We start from the raw sequence: 20,659 nt of genomic DNA on the forward strand, positions 1-20,659 counted from the left end.
AAATTGTCTTATGCCAAAACAGCTTACAATAAGCTTCAGATCAGTGGTTGTACGTCAGCTGGAAAATTATTTAATATTTGTGGAAAGTTGACTAGCAATGTCAAGTCCTCTCCTTTTCCCACTTTGTTCCCCGTTCACCAGCTACCTCAAGTGTTTTCAGACTATTTTTTAAAAGAAAGTCGCTGACATTACACAAGAAGTTGATCGTACGACAACTGCTGCATTGTTTGTAATCACTTCGAATCAAACCTCCAATTCAGTTTCTTCTGCTCCCCCCCCACAGAAGATGAACTTAGAAAGATCATTTTAAGCCAAAACCGATCACCTGCCAACTAGATCCCATTCTCGCCTCTTTCTTAGTCAAAATAAAACTGACACTCTCTAGCTCACTTTGACACATATAGTAAATGAAAGTCGTCTGTCAGGTTCTTTTCCCCCTGGTTTTCAAGCCACATTTGTAAAACCACAACTAAAGAAGCCCTTCATGGATCAGAATGTTCTATGAAATTATCGACCAGTCTCAAATTTACTTTTATGTCTAAAGTAATTGAAAAAGTTGTTCTGAGTCAGTGATTTGAATACCTAAACTCACATTCCCTGCTGTCGCCCAACCAGTCAGCATTCAGAACCTCACACAGTACAGAGACTGCACTTCTGAAGGTCACTGACGACAAACGTTTGGTACTGGATCAAGGTCATGTTTCTGTTCTTACTCTGTGAGATCTCAGTGCAGCATTTGACACCATAGACCATACACTTCTGTTGCACATCTTTCATCACTACTACGGGATTTCTGAATTTGCTGTCTCTTGGGTTAAACGTTATCTTTCAAGTCGCATCCAGACAGTCACCATCAATAATCACTCATCACGACCAACGCCTTTTGTTCGGAGTGTCACAAGGCTCTATGGATGTCCAGCCAGCCAATAACTTGGATCATTACGATCAACAGCTAACTGTCGGCAACAGCTCTTAATATTTTCATAACATAAGAAAAAAAATGTTCTACTCAGGTATTCATTTGGATTATCTTAATCTGAGCAACTCTCCATCCACTGTATGAAACCGTCTAAACACTAGATAGTTCCACATGCATTGTAAGCGGGTTTTATAACGTTATAATATAATAAGTAATGTAAAATACAGTAAAATATGATTATCCATGACAAGATAAAAGAGGAACACAGTAAAAAGCAAACAAACAAAAAACAAAAACAATAAATCAAACTGAACGAAGACAAAGTCAATCCAGAGAAAAAACACAACATCAAAACAACACAAAGCAGAACAAAACAAAATAGAATCTGCTTTTAGCTCCAGTTTGGTTCAACAAACCAAGAGACAATAATTGAGTCAGGAACAGAATTGTAAACTGATGATAAGAATGATTTTCTCTCCAGTATAAAACAAAGCTACTGACGATAGCTCTCTCTCTCTCTCTCTCTCTCTCTCTCTGTGCGTGTGTGTGTGTGTGTGTGTGTGTGTGTGAACTTTATCGTTATAGCACTGGCTCCTCCACCTCCCATTACAGAGCCGGATAACCGGCCTTAGGTGGCGGGTAGGAGGTGGGGGTGGGGGGTCTTCGTTTCGTTTATTTTGTTTATAGTCTGTTCATCTAAGATGATGATATTTGACTGTAAGGTGGAGGGGCCACCCCTGGCTGAGCCACGTAGGGCTGCGGAGGATAGTGGCCTGGCTGAACGACGTAGGGCTGCGGCTGAGCAGTGGCTGTTGTCATCACCATCCCCCCTGTGTTGGGCTGGACGTCCAAAGGTTTGTTGTTGATGGCGATGACGATGGCGGCGATGACAACGAGGCCACTGCCGCTAGCGGCGGGGAAGAAGGCCCAGTCTAAATCGGACTCCAGGGTGTTGGGGATGAACAAGGAGGTGGAGATGGGTAGGTCGGAGACGGAGTGTCCCTCCCTGATCATGCTGACGTGCACCATGCAGCCGATATAGCCCAGGATTCCTGTTGCACACACACACACACACACACACACACACACACACACACACACACACACAGAGGATAAACAGAACTGTGAAAGGAATCACCTCTGATCCTATCTGTCTGTCTGTCTCCCTCAGTCAATCTGATCCGAAGAAACACGTGAATTCTCTGACATGTCACCCCCTCCTCGTTACTACACCCTCCTCCACCCCCACTTCTCTGTCTCCCTCCCTCTCTTTCTCTCTACTGGTTTTATTGACTTGTGTAAACAATGTGAGTCTATGTTATAACCTGGTTTTCGGTTGTGTGTGTGTGTGTGTGTGTGTGTGTGTGTGTGTGTGAAACTTTAACATTGCCATTTACTCTGGAAATACTTTGTCTGCTAATACCAAATTTGACTTAAACATAGTAGGAAATAATTTTCACAGTGATTCCAATAATATGTTGTAAGTCTCCCAAATTTAGCCGTATTTCCGAATCATTAACAGTTTATTTCGTTGATGTTTGGTCCGGATTCCAGAAACTGCTGTTAACCCTTTGCAGCTTCCTGACTGTCTGGCGATAATACGCCATGACCTTGTTTTTCTTGTTCGCAATTAAAAGCAAAGAAATACACATTCTGGACAGACCACATACACTGACACTTACTACATTATTGACGTGTTTACTACATATGAATATTCTAAAGTGGACTCCGTATTAACTAGAATAAACAGAAAAGAAAATTTGAATATTCACTGCCTCGTCTACACGGGCACTGGTCAGTGCAGATCTGGACAAAACATGTTGCAAAGGCTGATGCGATGGCAATGTCTACTTTTCCGCCGAATTAAAAGAATTTCTTAGATAATCATCGACGTATTTACTGCATATGATTGTTTTAAAGTGGATACTGAATTAACTGGAATGAACAGAAAAAAGAAACTGAATGGAAGATGTCGGAAGTTTCTCAGGGAGTGGAAAGACAAAACTTGACGATCACGGATCTCTGCAGATCTATAAAAACGGACATACATTGAAGTGTTTTTGAGGCGATGGGAACTTTTCCTATACCTCGGACTTGAAAGAAAATTTTTAAATGCCTGAGATTTACCAAAATGACATGATTTAAACCGCGTTATGACTTCGATTGCCACTGTCGATTTATTCAGCTAAAAGAAAATGCTCAAATAATAATTTTTGAACATCAACACAGAATCCGTGTTAGTGCAGTGGGTAAAACCACTCATTTTCGACCGAAACATCCATGGTTCGAATCTGCATTGAAGCATGTTTTTCTTTTTTTTTTTCCCCCCGCAAAGCTGAAAATAATTATAATAACGAATAGAGAATACATTTCAACTAACTAATTTTTGATTTTTATAAGTTTTTTTCTTTAAGTGTGTATCACAGGTGAGTCTTGAAGGCCTTGCCTTTCTTGTTCAGTACAGGATACTGGGCTACACCTGTTGCTGTTTGCTTGATATTTATGTACTTCTGTATTGATGGTACACCTCCCCTCCCTTGTATTCTGCTAAAGCCCCAACTCTCTCAGGTTTATTTCGTTTTGGATCAGCTTCTGTTCAGCTTCACCAATTGCTGTTTGCTTGATTCATATAATTAATTGTTGACATGTTGCACCCCTCCCCTCCATCCCACTCCTCGTTGGACCGAAGACAGAGAAAACCCTCTTTTCACAGGAGCTGAGGAGATATCGAGGAACACGTTAGCTGAGAGGAGTCCACAGACCTCAAGGTTCTGTTCTGGCTGTCAGGGAGCGAAACGCATGATTTTTGTGTGCTCCCTTCTGATTGGTCGGACTGGAGAGTCGGAAGTTGGGATGAGGAGTCAACGGATCGACTTCACTTTTTGGTTTGAGAGAGAGAGAGATACGAGCATGAAATTTGTAGAGCGAATGCTGTAGGATGAAAATAAGATGAATGTATCTAAAATTTGAAGTGCCAGACTGTTGAATACCAGCGACCCACCTTGTGTTATTTTGTTTGGCTGGCTCCCTCCTCAGGATTCAAAATGTAAGTTTTGGTTCTTCGTCTGAGCTCGTCTTTTAGTGTTATGTCTAGATCTAAAGTGATGTTGAATTTTTAAAATAGGTTAGGAATTGATCTGAATGGGCAGTGGTAAGAATGTGTTCATGGTTATATTTGTTGTGGGAAAGGGGTCCCGGAAGATTAAACGTGCAAGTAAGGAAGATGAAAATGATTTCGTTATTGTCCTTGATCGGAATTGGTAGCGGAAGGTGTGAGCCTGGGTATGTGTTCCATTTTTATATGTAACAAAAATCTCACCCGTCACACTGGCAAGTATGGGCTTAGAATTTCAGAGAGATAAGAAGGTCTGGTATCACAATAGAGACACACTAAAATCATAGACTGTTTGTCTCTCTGTTTCTCTCTGTGTTCTGTCTGTATGTCTGTCTTTGTCTGTCTCCCATAATGTCCTCAATTCATTACGTCTTTTGTCAAATGTTGCTTTGAATTGTTGAATGCACATGGCAGGTCGTAGGATCAGGCTTCGGCTGAACATTCTTCAATGAATCAATCTTTCCCCTCCTCTCTGTCTTTTTCGGCTTTCTTTTCCTAATGTCTGTGCGAGCAATGCAAAACAGAGCATGGTGGTAGTAACAATCTTGAATTTGAAGCTCCACACACAGAGTGCAAGCCCATGAGTTGTGCTGTTCGGAGAGAGTTGTAGAGAGGATGGGGGATGAGGAGAAGGTGGGATGGGGGTGGAATAGGGGGTGGGGGGCTGTCGAGTGGTATATACTTACCTTGAGTTAACTAATGAGAAACCTGATGCTGACGTTCTGTAATAAATACCCTTTATGTTTCCACCACCCTGTGTTTCCGAAGCAACCCCTAATTGTTTTTTTAAGAACATTGAGAACATTCCAGGCCCGTTTGTTCTGGTTCATATACATGCTTACAGTCTTCCGTTCTTGATATCCAGATTATATTTGTTTCTCTTGATGCAATATATCCACCATTACGGAAGATCGCATAGTTAGTTTTTGGTATTTGATTTGTATATTTCCCAGTGGAACAACCAATCTCAAGCCTTTGGCAAAATAATTTATCATAATTTGCTTTGATTCTGTATGAAAAATCGCAACTCAGCTTCAAAGTACTAATTTGTTTAATTCACCAGTGTTAGGAGACAACTGAATACGATGCCTACCACTCAGTGTGCTTTAGCTGGTCAGCTCGTCAACGAAAAGGGAAAACAAAAAAGGGGAACAAACGTCACCTTGTTTGACACCCAGAGGGAACACAATATATAAAGGGAAAAAACGTCACCTTGTTTGACACCCAGATGGCAAACGAATGCCTTTGCCATTTTTTCAGTACGTGCTGCAACTACTACAACCCAGTGTATGATCTTCAAAACATTTAGTTTTTCACGCAAACCAATTTTCTGCAATATTTTCCATTACTGTCCTGGTTCCAAAGCCAAAGGTTTGTCGAAAGTACATAAAATCACGTACAATATCTTATGTCTCAAAACACGTTTCTGGATCATAGACACAAAAAAATGAGAGAGAGAGAGAGAGAGAGAGAGAGAGAGAGAGAGAGAGAGAGAGGTTGAGAAGTTAGCCAAAACGCCTACAAGCAACAAAACCGAGAACAACGACGACACCACTGATACTACTGTAACCGCCACAACCACCAGTAACACCATCAACAACAACATCAACAACAACAACGATGTAATGATGCTGATGATTATGACGACGACGACGACGTCGACAAATCGAACAGTGACAAGAACAATAGCAACAACAGCAGTGGCATCATGGTGGTCATCATCATACCTGTCATCGTCTCACCTGATAAGCCTGCAAGGCCCTCCAAGACTCTGGATCGAGGGCCGGGTAAGGAACGACAGTTGGTGGCCAGAGCGTAGATACAGGCGATGATCAAACCAATGGTACACACCCCCTCCATTGCACGCACGGCGAGGAACCACCCAGCTGAGGACGGAAAACAAGAGTGTTTAACGTATGAAATGCTCTATTCATTTCCGTCTAGAGAACAGTATATGAAGCTGGGTCAGTAGCTGTTAAATGGACGGAAGCACAATAAGAGAACAACTGTTTCTTTTTTCTTTTTCTTTCTTTCTTCTTCTTCTTCATCATCTTTTTACTATCCCGTCATCCGCACAGTTTCAGTAGCATCACCCTCGCACTGCTCATCAACCCCCCCCCCCATCCCACACACAGCCACAGCCAGACCTGACCTCCGCAGTGCCAGTGCCAGCAGTCTTCAGGAAGCGATCAATGCTGGTCCGCCAGGAAGCCACAAGTCAAAGGAATCTGCACTGCTGACGGCTCATTGCGGTAGAGTTTGTTAGCGTCTTCTGCTCTGATCAATTACATGCAGTACACCACTTCCTAAGGCCCCTGCTAATGCAATGGCTTAGCTACGGTGCCAAGCTGAGGGAGTGTCTCCCGTTTGGGCCAATAGCACACTTCTCCCTGTTCCGGGTTGGAACCGAGCCGGCCTCTGATATGATTCTGACAACGTTTGAAGTTGTGTCCTCCCAGTGGTCAGTGCAAACACTGACCATTTCGCCATGGTAGTTGATACAAGAGAACAACTTGACGTTTCATTAAAAGAAATATATCCATATCCAATCATCGTGCTTGATGTGCATACCATGGTACACGCTTTCTGTTTTCTCTAAAGGCGTTGGAAATTAATTGCCTTTTCAAAGAATGAAGGGAATTCTAAAGACAAATGTGATTTTCACCACCACAGACTGCTTGTATGAGACCTATTTCCTGGGAGCAAAACCGACCCTATACCTACTTGGACGATGTTGTGGAAACCATGTAAGATCTTTTCCTTGTGCATTCGTTGGCATCAACTGTTAATAGATGTTAGAAATCTTGATATACTATCAGGTATCACATATCAGTGTATCACGATATTGCATAATGAAGGAACAAACTAAGTACTTTTCCTTTATTCAGCAGAAAATATACTGGACCATCTCGGTTTTTATAGTTTTTAAATGAATAGCAGAACAGCCAATTCAATTGACGTTATTTCAAACAACAAAGTCAACAATGATTTTATGATCAGTACATTTAGAATCGGTAAGTTGAAGTCCATCAGAATAAATTGTACTTAAAAACAAAACAACCCAGAACGTTCAAGGACAATTTTGAATTTGAAAAAAAAAAAATCCTAACAGTTCATTCAGATTACTATGCTGATTGTATATTATAACAGAAGACACTAAAACCCCGAATGCCTACCCAAAGAGGACGCATATATGAATAGAAAAAAGTGAATATTGTGCAATAAGTGTAATTTAAATGATATTGGTGGTTAATTCATTATCCATTTCGATGCTCTTTCTACATTAAACGATAAATTTCTGAAACCATACTGCAACTGAAATCAAGCACAGTTAAGTTTTCTAGTCTCTTCGTGTGAAAAGTATGACGTTTTTGTTTAGATACTCTGGGCCAGACCCACCCACTGCAGAAAAAGTCGAAGTGGATAGCTTAAAGTCTATTCGAGCAGAAACAGGCAACCAGTGGAGAGAGTGAAGGAGAAGAGAAACATGGTCAAATTTAGAAGCTCTACAAATGAGTCTGGCAGCGTTATTCTGAATTCGTTGAAGTCTGCTAAACAGGTATTTGGGAAAGCCGGCCAAAAGAGATTTGCAGTAATCCGGTCTCGAGAGAACAAAAGCCCTTGCAAGTATTTTGGTTGCATCAGTAGACAGATATTGGCGGACAGAACCTATTCTACGCAGATTCTACTTTACATGTATTCGAAATATGCTGTTGGAAGGAAAGAGTACTGGTCGAGGGTTACACTAAGACTGCGAACAGAAGAAGACAGTGAAATAGGTGTGCTATCAATCAGATCATAGGAAAGGAAGGATGCTGGCGAAACGTTTTGGACGGGCAATCGGCACAGCTTCAGTCTTATCGTCATTTAGTTGCAGCTTATTGAGAGTCATACAGTCCTCTAGGTCCACAATGCTCTCCCCTGTCTGTCATCAGTGCGTCAATTTCAGCTATGGATGCCGACTGATAAAGTTGTGTGTCATCAGCAATGCTCTTGCGCGACATCACGTGATGACTGGTGATATCTGACACAGGACAGCATACAGCACGAAATGAATGGGACCAAGGACGGATTCCTGTGGGACACCACATCTCAAATCAATGCAGCATTTTACACAATGTCATTGGAACATATGTAGTTTAAAAGAATTGGAAATATCAAATAGTAATAACTGTGACCTTTGTTCAGAATTAAAAGACAGTGTCGAGCAAATATCCTGGCGATGTAACTCAAAACGTTTTTGCATAGGACTTGAACAATTATAAAAACAAAATATACAATATTTGTGAATTTGAAATTCCATCCGTAGCAGACAGAAATACGGTACTATCAAATGCACTCTCTTCAATTGCAGAGAACAAACCAGACGCATGAGAAAGATTTCCGACCAGCTCCATGTTGTGATGTTCATGTTCTCAACCCTCATCCCAACTCCCCAAACCCCGTCCATGGGAAATCACGGTGTGTGCATGAGAGAGAGAGAGAGAGAGAGAGAGAGAGAGAGAGAGAGAGAGAGAGAGAGAGAGTATTTTGAGTGAAATGTGATGTCACTCGCCCAACGGTGTTGACATTTTGCAGGCATGGGAATAGACGTGCACGCTGAATTGTCTTGAACGGTATTCAGTACTCTGATTCAATGTTGCACAAAAAAGGTTCCTAATGATACTTATGTCACGTATGCCGTAGGAAAAAAGTTATCAACAAATAAATCCCAAAAGATTTATAAAAAAAACAAGTGCAGCATTTCATGTCACGTATGCCTAAGGAAAAAACAAACAAATAAATCCGAAAAGATTTATAATACAAATCACACAAAAAAGAAAAGAAAAAGGGCCAAGGAGCTCAGATAGAAGGAAATGACGCACACAGAAATGACGAGAGAAAAAACAGAAAGAAAGCTAAACGAGGGAGTCACTGACTTTGCAGAAATTGGGGACACTGTCAATCACTGACTGGCTGTGACTGAAGGGTATATCAACCACAGCAAGTAGGTATACAATCTTCAACAACCAAACAAGTCGACACAAAAGATATACAATCTCCAACAAGTCGACACAGAAGATATACAATCTTCAACAAGTCGACACAGAAGGTATACAATCTTCAACAAGTCGACACAGAAGATATACAATCTTCAACAACAACAAGTCGACACAGAGGATATACAATCTTCAACAACAACAAGTCGACACAAGAGATATACAATCTTCAACAACAACAAGTCGACACAAGAGATATACAATCTTTAACAACCACAACAAGTCGATACAAGAGATATACAATCTTCAACAACCACAACAAGTCGACACAGAGGATATACAATCTTCAACAACCACAAAAAGTAGACACAGAGGATATACACTCTTCAACACAAGAAACCAAAAATAGCAGACTACTCACGGAGCCCTGTCAGTCCCAAAGTGGTGCAGCCTGTTGCACTGGGGATCGAAATGCAGGCTGTGGTGCACGTCATCCATAAGCCCCCGCGGATCTTCACGTTGATCACGATGTTGGAACTTAGGGCCTTTATGTCTTCTATGTACCAGTACGGAGCCCCCAAACCAACCAGGAAAACAAAGCTGGCAAAAAACAACAAGAACATTCCGGCCTTATAGCCTCCTGTACGGCTGTTGAAAGCTGACATGTTGTCCAGTGTGTTTTCTTTTCCCCTAAAAAACAACCAAAATAAAAAACAAACAAACAAACAAACAAAAAACCCCCCAAAAAACAACAACCCAAAACCAAAAAAACACAGAGAGAAAAATCCACGAAAACCCCTCTCAGTTTGTTGTTGAGATTTCCTGTATCTTTTTCACAGTTGTGGCTCCTTTGCAAGGTTCCTGTTGACAGATTATCTTGGGCGGGGCAGGCGATGACGTGTTCGCTTCACGTGACACCACGATACTGGTTTGTCAAGGTCTGATGCCACAGTGGTCCGTCCTTTTATCAAGTTTCTATTCTGGTGTGAAGAGTTTACGGGACGGGCGTAATATTTGCACGTTTAACTATTCCTCATTCTTAACATTAACAACAAACATTAGCAACAAACTGTGAAAGCTTGAAGAAGAAAAGCATGAATCCCCCTCTCTCCCCCGCACATGTATTCATACAGTTCGCGCGGCGCGCACACACACACACAAACAAACACATGCACGCACACTCGCACAAGCACACACACCTCTCTCTCTCTCTCTCTCTCTCTCTCTCGGGGGGCGTGAACTGAGCGCTGATGCGTACAAGTCGCACTTCAGTTTGTCTCGCAACTTTTACAAATTACAAAGTAATTCGTCTGATCTGTGCGTCAAGAATTTGCAAGGTCATCAGTAAAGTACTATGTCTTCGGCACCTCTAGTATTCCGGTCGTCATGTGGCTGCTTTGCTGCCACATTTCAAGTCTTCATGGCGAAGAGGGCCGCAAAAAAGTTGGCCTTGAGAATCGCCATGCTGTCACCCCGGTGCAGAGCGGACGGTGTTGTCCTTGGTTTGCTCCTCACTCTGATGTTTTGGGGCGGACTTCTTTTGCAATGCGGTGACGTGGAGCAGAACCCCGGGCCCAGGTCGGACAACCTGAAGCAGACCAGACTGGCCGGCAGCAGTTAACGACGGACCAGCACGGACCCAGGCAGCGGACAGACGACCTCTCGTCCTCCTACCTCTGAACAACCCAGCCTGATGGACGTCATGCCGATGCTGCAGTCCGTGAAATCGGACATGAACTGTACGTTTGCTGACATGGAACAGAGAATCAGGGAGATCGGTGAACAAAATGCGACTCTGCAGCAGGGTGTGAAAGATCTTGTGGATGAGGTAGGGGTACTTAGACAAGGAAATCAGAACTTGTTAAAGAAAAACTCTGAATTGATGGCAAGAGTCAATGAACTAGAGAAGAAGACAGACGATTTAGAGGGGAGGTAAAAAAGGAACAATTTGATTTTCTATGGCATTTCCAGGAATCAAAATGAGACAAACGAGCAATGCGAGGGTAAAGTACATGACCTTATCACCGACCAGTTAGAAATGGGAAAGGACATTGAGTTTGATCGCGTTCACCGCTTGAGTGCTAAACCGGATTCCCCGATCATTGCACGTTGTTGTTTCTACAAGGACAAGCTTCTCGATTTGAAGGCGAAAAAGAAACTCAAGGGCAGCAATGTGTTCATTGGAGAAGATTTCTCCAACCGTGTCAGAGAGATCAGACGTAGGCTGTCACCTTTTCTGAAGAATGCCAGAGAGAACGGGAAGAATGCCGTCATGACCTTTGACCATCTTGTCATTGACGGGAAAAAGTTCTTTCTGGAGGATTTTGAATCCAGTTCGGTTATGAGCTAGGAAATCGGCTGCCTCATTTTGAGACAGATTTTTCGCCGTGGCAATGATGGTGAAGGTGGTCGGACTGAATCGGCACCGGGTCGTATTTCATCCGCAACCGAGCACACGTTGTCAAATCAGTCTTGCGTGACTGAGCGGTCAACGTGCAACATGCTCGGGATGAACGGATGTGTGTCAGGAATGAAACAGCATTTTTCTTTTTTGACATGGAATGTCAATGGCTTACTGTCCAAACTTGTTGACCAAGATTTCATTTCATATCTTCTTGATTTTGATTTTGTTTGTTTAATTGAAACATTTATGGAAAGCTGTGAAATTAATGTCTTTAATGGATTTAAAGTTTTCTACAGATCAGCGGTGAAACTCTTCGAAAAAGGGAGAAGATCGGGAGGAATAGTGTGCCTGGTTAGAAATGAATTTACTCCCTTCGTTAAGAGTGTTGATGTAAAAAGTATGTTAATGTTTGTGCATTCACTATTGATAGAACGTTGTTCGGGCTGGATAAAGATGTGTTATATATGTGTTCTTATGTTCCTCCAGAAGGCTTGCCTTTTTACACTTATTTTGATGTTGATGGTATCAGTTTGCTCGAGGAATGTTTGATTGATTGTACGATGACAAAAGATGTGTATATAATACTGTGTGGTGACATGAACAGCAGAACTTCAAATATTTCTCAGGATTACTCTGGAAACAATATTATTGAAACGCTATGTAAAAGTCATTCTTACACTTCTGAATGATGCTCTCAAGACAATTATGTGAACAACCATGGCAAATCTTTGTTGAACTTTTGCACTACATTAGATATGTGTATTCTGAATGGTTTATGTAAAGGTGACCTTCAAGGTCGCTATACATATATGTCTGATTCAGGTTGTAGTGTGACTGATTATTTTATATTTTCTAATGATTTACTATCACTTGTTTTTGATTCGTGTGAACTGTGTGGTGGATGAAAGAATTGATTCTGATCATATGCCTGTTATAACTCGTGTAATATTTCCAAATGTGAACAAAATAATTGTTAATGAACTAGAAAGTGAAGGTTGGATGATGGAAAAGATACTATGGAACGATGATAGCGCACACGTATTTCATGAAACGTTAAATAGTGAAGATATTCATAAAAAGTTAGATAGAGCTATAAATGTTATCGATACAGATATTGACAGTGCTTTGAGCTTGTTTAATGAGTGTATCAAAGAGAGTGCTGAGTGTATGAAAAAGAATATATGTGTTAAAAAAATGCAAACCACAAGATGATTGGTTCGACCAGGAATGTGTGATTAGCAAAAGAAATGTCAGGAGGTTACTGAGAAGAAGTCGTAGATCATTAAAGAAAGAACACCAACAAGAATATGTAGTAGCCCATCGTGAATATAAAAATTTACAGAAGAGAAAAAGAAAACAGTTTGATGATATTTTGCTTGATAAACTTGTTTCATCTGTAAAGAATCAGAAAGAATTTTGGAGTACTGTACACAAGGTTTCTTTTAAAAGAAAACAACCAATAAGTAATATCACAATTGACAAGTGGTTCCAGCATTTTAGATCCTTGTTAGAAATAGATATTTGTAATGAAATGAGCGATGAAGATTTGACTGATGACGAACAGTACTGAATACATGAATCGTGCTATTTCAAGAGAGGAAGTTTTATTAGCTATGAAAAAATTGAAACCTTGTAAAGCAGCGGGCCCAGATGGTATTGTTGGGGAACTACTAAAGAACTCAAATGATCAGATTGTAGATTTTTTCTTTAAATTATTTAGTACTCTTCTAGACAATGGTGGGTTTCCGGAAAAGCTGGACAGAATCGATTATTTTGCCGTTGTTTAAGAAAGGTGATGCTAACAATCCAAACAACTACAGAGGTATTTCCCTTAGTGATGTAATTAGGAAAATCTTTAGTTCTATCATTAACAGTAGATTGCAAGAGTGGATAGAAGAAAATAATATTACTGGTTAGTTCCAAGCAGGTTTTAAGAAAGGATATTCAACTGTGGATCATATGTTTACCCTATTAGTACTTGTCCAAAAACAATTCTCCTATAACCGCAAACTTTATGTTGCTTTTATTGATTTCGAAAAAGCTTTTGATTCTCTTAACAGAAATATACTCTGGCCTGTTTTGTTTAAGAATGGAATAAAAGGTAAGTTATTCAGATGCATAAAAAGCATGTACGAAAATATTAAATGATAAACTGACAGATTATATTAAATGTACAGCAGGAGTTAAACAAGGAGACGTATGTAGCCCTGTGCTATTTTCTATTTTCATAAGTGAATTAGCATTGCAAGTAATCAATAATGGAAGGTGTGGTGCTACTTTTTCATTTGGTGCTTTTGAATTATTTATCCTTCTGTTGGCTGATGATGTTGTTTTGTTATCAGTGACAGTTGTTGGATTACAGCGTCAGTAAAACAGTCTGTGTAGTGCTGCTTCTTCACTTCAATTGGAGGTAAACATAAATAAAAGCAATATAATTGTATTGAGGAAAGGGGGGTATTTAAGTGGGCGAGAGAGATGGTTCTATAATGGTGTAACAATGCCTGCAATTAATATTTATAAGTACTTAGGGATTTTTTTCTCTACACGTTTGAGTTTCTCTGCAGCTTGCAAAGATCTTGCCAGTCGAGCAAAAAATGCGTTGTTGTGTATTATGCGGAAGCTTCATATTCTTAATAACAATTCTTTTGAGCTATTTTTCAAACTATTTGGTTCACAGGTTCAGCCAATTCTACAATAAGGTTCCGAATTATGGTGGTTAGAGAAAGCTTCAGTTCACTGCGAGTCTGTTCATTTATTTGCAATTAAAAAGTATTTATGTGAAGATGTGCGAACACCGAATCATCTAGTTTATGGTGAGACAGATGTTGTATGACTTGGATATGAATGGAAAGAAAAACTGGGTTTCAAATGTTCGCATATGTTTGTATGAGAATGGTTTTGGTGATGTCTGGGAAAATCAAGGTGCTGGTAATATGAATTGTTTTATAAGTTTATTTCGTCAACGTTTGATTGATTGCAGGTGGCAGAACTGGAACCATCACATTAATACAAGTGAACGATTTAGTTTGTATAGAACATTCTGTTGTAATCATGATCTTAAATATCATTTGAAAATGAACATAGATAGACAGTTGAAATATGTAACAACAAGATCTCGGTTTGGTATTTCTGACTTGAAAGTGCACCGTTCCAGATATAAATTTCGTAATGACTGTGATTTGTTATGTCCATTGTGCAGAACGGCAAAAGAAGATGATGTACATTTTGTTCTCTGTTGTCCAAAACTTAATGAGATTAGAGTTAAATTTATCCATCCTAAATATTACAGACATCCTAATTTGTTCAGATTGAGTTTATTGATGTCATGCACAAAACCTGATGCTACAATAATCTTTCCTTATTTTTGTACAAGGCGTACAGGTTCAGAGAAACACTCATTTCATAGTCGTATTTCCTTTGTTTATTTATCAGCAAATTATGTTATTGTCTTTTGTTGCTGTTCAAATACACCTTCATGAGGGGCTATGGCCTATATGAATAAACTATTCGTTCGTTCGTTCGTTCGTTCGTTCGTTCGTTCTTTCTCTCTCTCTCACACACACATGCACGCACGCTCGCACACGCGCACACACATACGCTCACACACACACGTGCGCACGCTCACATACACACACACAAACTGCGACACGTGAAAATATGTTAAAGAAAGAACACACACACACACACACACACACACACACACGCGCGCGCGCGAGCACACATACAGATTTTGAGAGAGACAGAAAATGTATTTGTGTCGAACACAGACAAACAGACACAGACAGAGAGACAAGAGACAGACAGACAGACAGACACACACGAACACGTGCGCACAGACAGACAGACAGGCAGACAGACAGACATACATACATACACACGCACACACACACACGAACATGTGCGCACATACAGTCAAACTGACTGACTGAAACCATTTATTGTCAGATTAACTTTTTGTTGTACTGACATTTTAGCAACCATTTGAATAGATATTAACTGAGCAACAGAAAGAAAATCAAATTTGAGAAGAAAAAAACCCCAATGATATGAATTTAAAAAGAACACATATTTAACAAATCATTTTACCAAATTTCAATAATATCAATATCTTAAAAATGTTTTAACACACACACATACTCACAGACGTGTATCCCCCATCCACCCCCTACATACATCCATACATGCACACAGACGCCCATTCAAAATTCCCCCACCTCATCCCCCTACCCCAAGTACGCTTGTATTGTCACACTTTGATTTCATTGCCCCGCTCCAAAGACGTATAAGTGTTCACACCCACGTGCACAAGCTCTCTCCCTCTCTCTATCCCTCACACGGGTGTAAACGGTAAATTATACATGGCACTTAGAAGTGTGTATGACTCAGTGCATGTTTGTGTGAGGTACAGATGTGAAAATTCTAAAGTGTTTGAATGTTCGCGTGGAGTGAAGCAAGGATGTTTGCTGAGCCCTTTACTGTTTTCATTTTTCATGAATGAACTTGCTAAAGAGGTTGCCCAAAAGGGAAGACATGGTATTCAACTGATTCCTGGTGCTGTTGAGATATTTTTGCTTTTGTTTGCTGATGACATAATTCTTTTGTCGGACACTGTAGTTGGCTTACAAAACCAAATAAATGCTTTAAAGGAGGAAGCTGACAGATTGGATCTTTCTGTAAATCTGGACAAAACAAATGTCATGGTTTTTCGTAAAGGAGGACATCTCTCAGTGCAAGAAAAGATGGTTTTATGGCAACAGTGAGATTAGCGTTTCAAACTCTTACAAATGTTTAGGTCTTTTATTCACCACAAAGCTGAGACTTCAGAGCACATTGGTAGAATCCTGTAGAAAAGGGAAAAAAGGAACAATAGAAATTATAAAATCCTTAAAGAAACTAAACTGCACTGACTTTTCCATTATTTGGAAACTATTTGATTCACAGGTTGTACCAATGTTGTCATATGGGGCAGAAGTATGGGGCTTATGCAACAACAGTGAAATGGAAAAAGTACACACATATGCTATAAAACGTTTTCTTTCAGTTCCACTGCATTCATCAAATAAAATCATTTATGGTGAAGTTGGTCGTTTCCCTTTATTTATCACAACTTGGATTAAATGCATTAAATACTGGCTTAGGCTAACACAGTTTCCATCGGAAAGAATATGCAGACAAGCGTACAGCATGATGTTAAATCAACTTGAATCTGGAAAGCATAACTGGGCATACTATATGCAGAATGTTTTGAATGTTCATGGTTTCGGGATTGTTTGGATGTGTCAAGGAGTTAGTGATGTGAAATTATTCTTGTTTGAATTTAAAGATAGACTTATTTCTTCATACAAACAGGATTGGCATTCTCATTTAGAAGATTCGGAAAAAATATAGCTGGTTTCTTTTATTCAAGAGCATATTTGAGACGGAAAAATATATTTCAGTTCTAAACAATAAATGGCACAGACTTAGTCTTGCTCGGTTCAGGCTAAGGGTATTGGGGCTGAATGCCAGTAAAAGATGGTACTCCTTTGACACATCCATTCGACCCCCATGCCCTATGTGTGGGGCGCAGACAGAAGACGAAATTTATTTTCTTTTTGTGTGTAATGCCCACAGTGATATCCGTAAAAAATGTGAAGTTTTTAAAGAAAGTGTTTCAGTTGAAAGGGTCATAATCCATCTCCTTTTGTCAGATAATGAAAAGATAATTCGGTCACTTGCTAAATTTGTCGCCTTTGCTTGGCACTTTCGTAGCAAGAATTGCTCTAACTTGTAAAGGCAAGAAAAGAATTGCAGTCTCGAAAGTTAAGAAATAATCACACTAAGGTTTTAACTGTCATAGCGTTAAGGTTGGATGGTCGATTCAAAGAAGCCGACACTTGTATCGTTTTCTAATATGCACGGAGAAAGTGCAAATTAACTGAATATGCATCGGTTTACTTTTCTTTTTTCATACTTTTCTTATCGGTTGAGCACGCCGTGAGTTTGTCGAACGTGGGTAAAGCCGTTTTCGACACAAGTGTTTTTTTTATTGTCTTTCAACAGACCTTGTGATTTTCTTTGCAGGGTTGTTGCTGCGACTTTGATACATATATTCATGCTGTTTTTGTTTTGTTTGCTTTTATATTGTTAAACAATTATTCTGATGTGTCCCATGCCATCAGGACTGTAATGTCAATGGCATTAAAACATTTTTCAGTTTCAGTTTCTATCTCTCTCTCTCTCTCTCTCTCTCTCTCTCTCTCTCTCTCACACACACTGTCTCTATTTCTCTCTCACCTACACTACCACCCACCCCCACACATATACATTAGCACTAACATACCTTCACAAACACACACACACACACACACACACACACATATATATATATATTTAACAAAGAAGAAGAGATGTATAAATCAACATAAGAGAGAGAGAGAGAGAGAGAGAGAGAGAGAGAGAGAGAAATAAGTAGTGTATTTCCCTGCACACATGCAGCATGCAATCATTAAATTAAGGTTTCATAATGTAATCAAGACGACATATTACATGTTAGAGTCGAACAGTTCCACTAATTAGAATAATAAGAACTTTGCTCTACAAGTAAATCTGATGCTATCACCCAAAACGAAACACTGCTTGGATTAAATAAAACAGAGGGTAAACTCTGCAGCATATAATACATTAAAAAAGGAAAGAAAAAAAAGAGAAAAAAAGATGAAACAAATTGGAAAAACCGACCAATTGGATGGCGTTTGATTAAATCAACTGCAGTTTTTGTCAGTGACCAACCATTTTTGTTGCTAGGGTGAAAAACGCTGGACATGGTAAATGGAAGATTAAAGGATGTAATCATATCATGAAGGGGTTTGATATATGAATGTGTGTCTGAATATTCGAGCCAAAAATGTGGGATGTCAAGGGTCTGACCACAAACACATAGTGGTGACGGTTTCAAAAATCTGCATAACCATGCATTAATTCTTAGCCAGTGTGTCAAGTTTCTTGTGGAAATTGATCCTGGGGGGATAGAGCCTTTCTTTACTGGAAGAGAGAGAGAGAGAGAGATCCCACCAGAGCTTCTTATTTGAGTTTTCTAAGAACTGTTTCTGTCTGAAACCCCAGATATATGTTGAGAAAATAGTACAGGGTTCAGAAAAAGAAATAGGAATATTGTAATTGATTGAAAGTGAATTGTTCGATGCAGCTTCCTTGGCACAAAAATCGGCCATTTCGTTGCCACGAAGATTAGAATGTCCAGGACCCAAAAGAGTGAAATGTCGGAACCTTGCATAATTAACTGGTGGATTAAATACAAAATTTCGTACATAATATCTGCTCGTTCAGATGAAGATTGATTATTTAAAGCCATCAATGCTGATTTTGAATCAGATGGTATAAGAATTTTTGGAGGCACAAGAGGCATATCACTAAAAAAGGTGAAAGCCATCAGAATTGCAAACAATTCAGCAGTAAAAATTAAACAACATTTAGTTGAGTGGAATCTCTTTTTAATGGTAAGCTCAGGGATTAAAAAAGCGGCCCCGACTTCAGAGTTACTACTAATTGATCCATCTGTGAAAACACGGTGGTAATATTTAAAATGCACAGACAGACAGACAGACACACACACACAAACACATACACACACGAACTGCAGCACGTGTTGTTTCCATTCTTTTCAGTCGATGTGAGTTTAGCAGAGGGAGACGACCCCTACACAGGTTTCTGGCGACACCTGGACGCGGTGCTTCTTCTGCAGGAAGAGAGGACACCGGAAGTTGGAGTGCTGCCAGTAACAATAAGTGACAGTCAGCCCAGTTGCATATCCAAAGGGATCCGCCCCGAACTGCAACGCTCATCTCAGTGTCGGTCCCGACCGATATCCCTTTCCATGACACTCCACCAGTACTGTCCAATACCCCTTTTCATGACACTCCACCAGTACTGACAGATACCCCTTTCCAAGACACTCCACCAGTACTGACAGATACCCCTTTCTAAGACACTCCACCAGTACTGTCCAATACCCCTTTTCATGACACTCCACCAGTACTGACAGATACCCCTTTCCAAGACACCCCACCAGTACTGTCCAATACCCCTTTCCAAGACACTCCACCAGTACTGTCCGATACCCCTTTCCAAGACACTCCACCAGTATTGACAGATACCCCTTTCCATGACACTCCACCAGTACTGACAGATACCCCTTTCCAAGACACTCCACCAGTACTGACAGATACCCCTTTCCATGACACTCCACCAGTATTGAAAGATACCCCTTTCCAAGACACTCCACCAGTATTGACAGATACCCCTTTCCATGACACTCCACCAGTACTGTCCGATACCCCTTTCCATGACACTCCACCAGTACTGACAGATACCCCTTTCCATGACACACCACCAGTACTGACAGATACCCCTTTCCATGACATTCCACCAGTACTGACAGATACCCCTTTCCATGACACTCCACCAGTACTGTCCAATACCCCTTTCCAAGACACCCCACCAGTACTGTCCAATACCCCTTTCCAAGACACCCCACCAGTACTGACAGATACCCCTTTCCATGACACTCCACCAGTACTGACAGATACCCCTTTCCAAGACACCCCACCAGTACTGTACAATACCCCTTTCCATGACACTCCACCAGTATTGACAGATACCCCTTTCCAAGACACTCCACCAGTACTGTCCAATACCCCTTTCCAAGACACTCCACCAGTACTGACAGATACCCCTTTCCAAGACACCCCACCAGTACTGACAGATACCCCTTTCCAAGACACTCCACCAGTACTGTCCAATACCCCTTTCCAAGACACTCCACCAGTACTGTCCAATACCCCTTTCCATGACACTCCACCAGTACTGACCGATACACCTTTCCATGACACTTCACCAGTACTGTCCAATACCCCTTTCCAAGACACCCCACCAGTACTGACAGATACCCCTTTCCATGACACTCCACCAGTATTGATAGATACCCCTTTCCAAGACACCCCACCAGTACTGTCCAATACCCCTTTCCAAGACACTCCACCAGTACTGTCCAATACCCCTTTCCAAGACACCCCACCAGTACTGACAGATACACCTTTCCAAGACACTCCACCAGTACTGTCCAATACCCCTTTCCAAGACACCCCACCAGTACTGACAGATACCCCTTTCCAAGACACTCCACCAGTACTGACAGATACCCCTTTCCAAGACACTCCACCAGTATTGACAGATACCCCTTTCCA

At 40.7% G+C, this 20,659-nt stretch overlaps 1 protein-coding gene across 1 annotated transcript; it reads right to left on the minus strand.

Annotated features, from left to right (window-relative positions):
- Nucleotides 1–1,460: 1,460 nt before the first annotated feature.
- On the minus strand, nt 1,461–9,681 carry LOC143300862 (uncharacterized). The gene is made up of 3 exons (XM_076614828.1): nt 9,435–9,681; nt 5,777–5,920; nt 1,461–1,971 (listed from the first exon to the last, which is right to left on the minus strand). The coding sequence occupies exons 1-3, from the start codon at nt 9,676–9,678 to the stop codon at nt 1,616–1,618; spliced, it is 744 nt and encodes a 247-aa protein (XP_076470943.1). The 5' UTR covers nt 9,679–9,681; the 3' UTR covers nt 1,461–1,615.
- Nucleotides 9,682–20,659: the final 10,978 nt, after the last annotated feature.

Source organism: Babylonia areolata, chromosome 26 (genome assembly GCF_041734735.1).
Source record: "Babylonia areolata isolate BAREFJ2019XMU chromosome 26, ASM4173473v1, whole genome shotgun sequence".
NCBI lineage: Eukaryota > Metazoa > Mollusca > Gastropoda > Neogastropoda > Buccinidae > Babylonia > Babylonia areolata.

Coding starts and splice junctions, on each gene's coding strand:
- LOC143300862 (XM_076614828.1), bottom strand. CDS start 9,678: ATGTCAGCTTTCAACAGCCGTACAGGAGGCTATAAGGCCGGAATGTTC. Junction 5,921..9,434: donor TTTGGGACTGACAGGGCTCC/GTGAGTAGTCTG, acceptor TTCCGTCCTCAG/CTGGGTGGTTCCTCGCCGTG. Junction 1,972..5,776: donor GGGCCTTGCAGGCTTATCAG/GTGAGACGATGA, acceptor TGTGTGCAACAG/GAATCCTGGGCTATATCGGC.